The sequence below is a fragment of the Crocuta crocuta genome, unplaced genomic scaffold (assembly GCF_008692635.1).
Source record: "Crocuta crocuta isolate KB4526 unplaced genomic scaffold, BGI_CrCroc_1.0 scaffold291, whole genome shotgun sequence".
In the NCBI taxonomy this organism is placed as follows: Eukaryota; Metazoa; Chordata; class Mammalia; order Carnivora; family Hyaenidae; genus Crocuta; species Crocuta crocuta.
Window position 1 is genome coordinate 495,903 of NW_027527977.1, and position 4,225 is coordinate 500,127.

Consider the following 4,225-nt stretch of genomic DNA (forward strand, 5'->3'; position numbering starts at 1 on the left):
CTGAGAGTGACTCTGAACTGACCATGAGATTTCTTTCCATGTGTGTGTTGCCATGTGCACAAAACTCCTGATAAGCTCTGGTCATGGGAGTGATGTTGGGAAGCATTCAAAAAGTTGCATTATAATTCGTGTCACATTACCTTAGAGCATATGGAGTTAATCTGGGGTCACACCAACAATTCTCATCCTCAAAGTAAAACTTGGTTTCTACTGCCTCTTTCTTATACATGATATGACCAATGATAAAAACCTAGGGAATCTGCTTTTTATATCAACTTCTAGCAAGAAAGAGCATACCTATGGGAAAAAACCCTGAAAACAAAATACCATGTATTGGGATCTCTGTGTGGTCACACACTTCACTAGATTTCTTTAGTGTTCAGATTCACTAATATTTATGTCTTCATTTGATATAAGGGAGACAATATCCTCTATACATGTGTTATATATGTAACCAGTGCCTAATATATATTTTGTCAAATTAAGGAAAACAATTCATCCCCAGCTTCGCAAATGCATGTAGATATGAAGTAATGACACATTTAAATCACCTCCAATTAAGCAATTTGCCTTGCAAGTAATAAGACTGGACTCTTTGATTGCTTTGTGGATTATTTTAATCATCAATTTACAATAGAAGTTAAGATATAAGGAATTACAGTGCATGTTAGTTGGGCAGGAAAGACAGACATCAAGGAGGCTGGGGACATGGGAAAGGAGGGGAAGGAGTTGATAGACCCTCGTCTGTCAAAGGTTATTGTCAAGGAGGTCAGTTATACCATTAGTGGAATGTTGTCAACATGGGAACTACAAGTCACAGGATTTAAATGTGGGGCAAGTGTTGAGCTAGACACTTCATTTCTGCAGTAAGGAAGTTTAAAACAGTGTTGGATCAGGACAGGAGTCGGTGGCATTGATGATTTCTCCAACCGCACATTATAGTTGCAAATAACAAATATTATTTTATCTCCGTGTCACACAGACAACTAGCTTTGCAGAAATATTGAACCGCCTGGTGACTGCATCCAGAACCATATGTACATGCCTCACAATTATTGTATTCATCATAGTAGATGCAGGGGTTGGCTGGAAGGACAAAGCATGTTTATACAATATTATCTCAAAAATTCACCATCGCTGAAGAAAGAGATAAACTTCTCAAAGACATAAATGTAGTTCTCCACATCCCACACCCCCAATATCCCTGAAAATCACCAACCTTTCTCTGTATCTGAGTTTAGTTTTACTAGATTCCACATATAAGTGAGATCATATAGTAATGTCTTTTTATACCTGACTTAATTTGCTTAGAATTTGCCTTCAAGATCTGTCCATGTTGTCATAAATGATAAGATTTCCATTTATTTTACAGCTGAGCAGTATACATAGTACACACACACACACACACACACATACACACACACACACACACCATTTTTTTCTCTATCCATTCATCTGTCAATGGACACTTAGGTTGCTTCCATGCCTTAGCTATTGTAAGTAATACTTCAATGAACAAAGAAGTGTAAATATCTTTTTGAGTTAATGTTTTTGTTTTCTTTCAGATAAATATCCAGAAATAGAATTGCTAGATCATATGATAAGTATACTTTTTAATATTTTCAGGAGCCTCCATGCCATTTCCCATAGTGACTGCACCCATTTACATTCCTTTTAACACCACACAAGGGTTTATGGGTTTTATTTTTTTGCCACACCCTTGCCAACAGTTATTATCTCTTGTTTTTTTGCTGAGAGCCATTTTAACAGGTATGCAGTATATTCCTGCATTTCCCTGATGATCAGTGATGTTAAACACTTTTTCCCATGTATTTGTGGGCCATATGGATATCTTTTGAAAAATGTCAATTTAGTTCCTCTATCAATGTTTTAATTGGATTTTTTAAATTCAGCTTTCTAAGTTCTTTATATATTTTGGAGGTTAACTTCTTATCAAACATACAATTTGCAAGTCTTTTCTCCCATTCAGTAGGTTGTCTTTTCATTTTATTGATGGTTTTCCTTGCTGTGCAGAAGCTTTTTAGTTTGATGCAGTCCCACCTCTTTATTTTTGCTTTTGTTATTTTTGCTTTCAGTGTCAAGTCCAAACAATCATCACCAAGATTGATGTTAAGGAGTTTGCCCTCATGTTTTCTTCTAGGAGCTTTATGGTTTCAGGTCTTATTCAAATCTTTAATCCATTTGACTTGATTTTTGTGTGCAGTATAGTACATGGGTCTTGTTTCATTCTTTTCTTACTATTCCCAGCACCATTTATTGAAAAGTCTATCTTTTCCCTTTGTAGTATTTGGCTTTTTTGGTCATTGACCATATATGGGTTGGTTTATTTCTGGGTTTTCCATTTTGTTGTATTCATCTCTGTGTCAGTTTTTATACTAATACTATACTGTTCTGATTACTATATGTAGCTTTGTAATATAGTTTAAAATCAGGGAGTGTGATACCACTAGCTTTATTCTTCTTTCTCAAGATTGCTTTGGCTAGTTGGAGTCTTTTGTGGTTCCATAAAAGTTTTAGGATTATTTGTTCCAATTCTATGAAAAATACCATTGGAGGGTTGTGTGGCTTAGTTGGTTATGTGATACATTTTGGCTCAGGTCATGATCTCATAGTTTGTGAGTTCGAGCCCCACATCCAGCTCTGTGCTGACAGTGTTGAGGAGCCTGCTTGGGATTCTCTCTCTTCCTCTCTGTGCCCCTTCCCCACCCTGCCCTGTGCTTATGTGTGTTCTCTCTCTCTCTCTTTCTCTCTCTCTCTCTCTCTCATTCTCTCTCTCAAAATAAATAAATAAACTTAAAAAAAATACCATTGGGATTTTGATAGGGATTGCACTGAATTTGTAGGTAGCTTTGGGTAGTATGAAAAAATTTTAAAAATATTAATTCTTCTAATCCATGAACATGGAATATATTTCCACTTATTTGTACCTTCCTCAATATTTTTCATCAATGTCTTAAAATTTTTAACATGTAGATCTTTCATCTCCTTGATTATATTTATTCTTAGGTGTTTTATTCTTTTTGATGCAATTAAAACTAGTATTGTTTTCTTAAATCTCTTTCTCTGATAGTTTGTTGGTAATGTACTTAAAACAACTGATTTTTGTATATTGATTTTTTATTCTGCAATTTTACTGAATTCATTTATTAACCCCAACAGTTTTCTGGTGGAGTCTTTCCGGTTTTCTATATATACTGTCACGTCATCTGCAAATAGAGACGGTTTAACTTTCTCCTTTCTGATTTTAATTATTTGCATTTCTTTTCTTGCCTAATTACTCTGGTTAGGACTTCCAGTACTATGTTGAATTAAAGTGGTAAGAGTAATCATTCTTCTCTTATTCATGGTCTTATAGGAAAAACTTTCTACTTTTCACCACTGAGCAAGATAGTTTTTGTGGGCTTGTCATATCTGGCCTTTATAATGTTGAGGTATATCCTGTATATCCAACTTGAGAGTTTTTATCACAAAAGAATGTCAAATTTTGTCAAATGCTTTTGGTACCTCTATGAGATGGCTATATGATTTTTATTCTTCATTTTTTGGTGTGGTATATCACTTTGTTTGATTTGTGGATGGTGAGCCATTCTTGTATCCATAGAATAAACTCTACTTAATTGGTGTATGATATTTTCAGTGTATTGTTGCAATTGCTTTGCTAACTTTTGTTGAGATATTTGCATGTATGTTCATCAGATATATTGGCCTATTTTTATTTTTTTACTACAGTGTCCTTGTCTGATACTAGTATCATGGTAATGGTGGCCTCATAAAATGAGTTTGAAAGTGTTCCTTTATTTTTTATTTTTTGGAAGAGTTTCAGAAGTATTGGTATTAATTCTTTAAATGTTTGGTAGAATTCACTGGTAAAGACATCTGGTCTCTGGCTTTTCTTAGTTGGGAAGTTTTTTATTATTGATTCAATCTCTTTTCTAGTACTGTGTTCAGAGTTTCTACTTATTCGTAGAATATAATTATGTTCATAGAATACAATTATTCTATTATTCAACCTTGGTGAGATCATGTTTATTTATTCATAATTTAGTCTTTGTACATTGCATGCTTCTAGGAATTTATCCATTTCTTCAAATTAGTTGTTCAGTTTATTGCCATACAGTTGTTCATAGCATTCTTACGGCTTTTTGTGTGGTATCAGTTGTAATGTCTCTTCTTTAATTTCTAATTTTAATTATTTGAGTCCTCT

At 34.1% G+C, this 4,225-nt stretch overlaps 1 protein-coding gene across 1 annotated transcript in view; it reads right to left on the minus strand.

Moving 5' to 3' along the window:
* Nucleotides 1-958: 958 nt before the first annotated feature.
* CRISP1 (cysteine rich secretory protein 1) overlaps nt 959-4,225 on the minus strand; it is a 23,816-nt gene continuing 20,549 nt past the window's right edge. The window contains exon 7 of the mRNA XM_077752858.1: nt 959-1,086. Within this exon, the coding sequence (XP_077608984.1) occupies nt 959-1,086 (128 nt within the window). The remainder of the gene's footprint in view (nt 1,087-4,225) is intronic.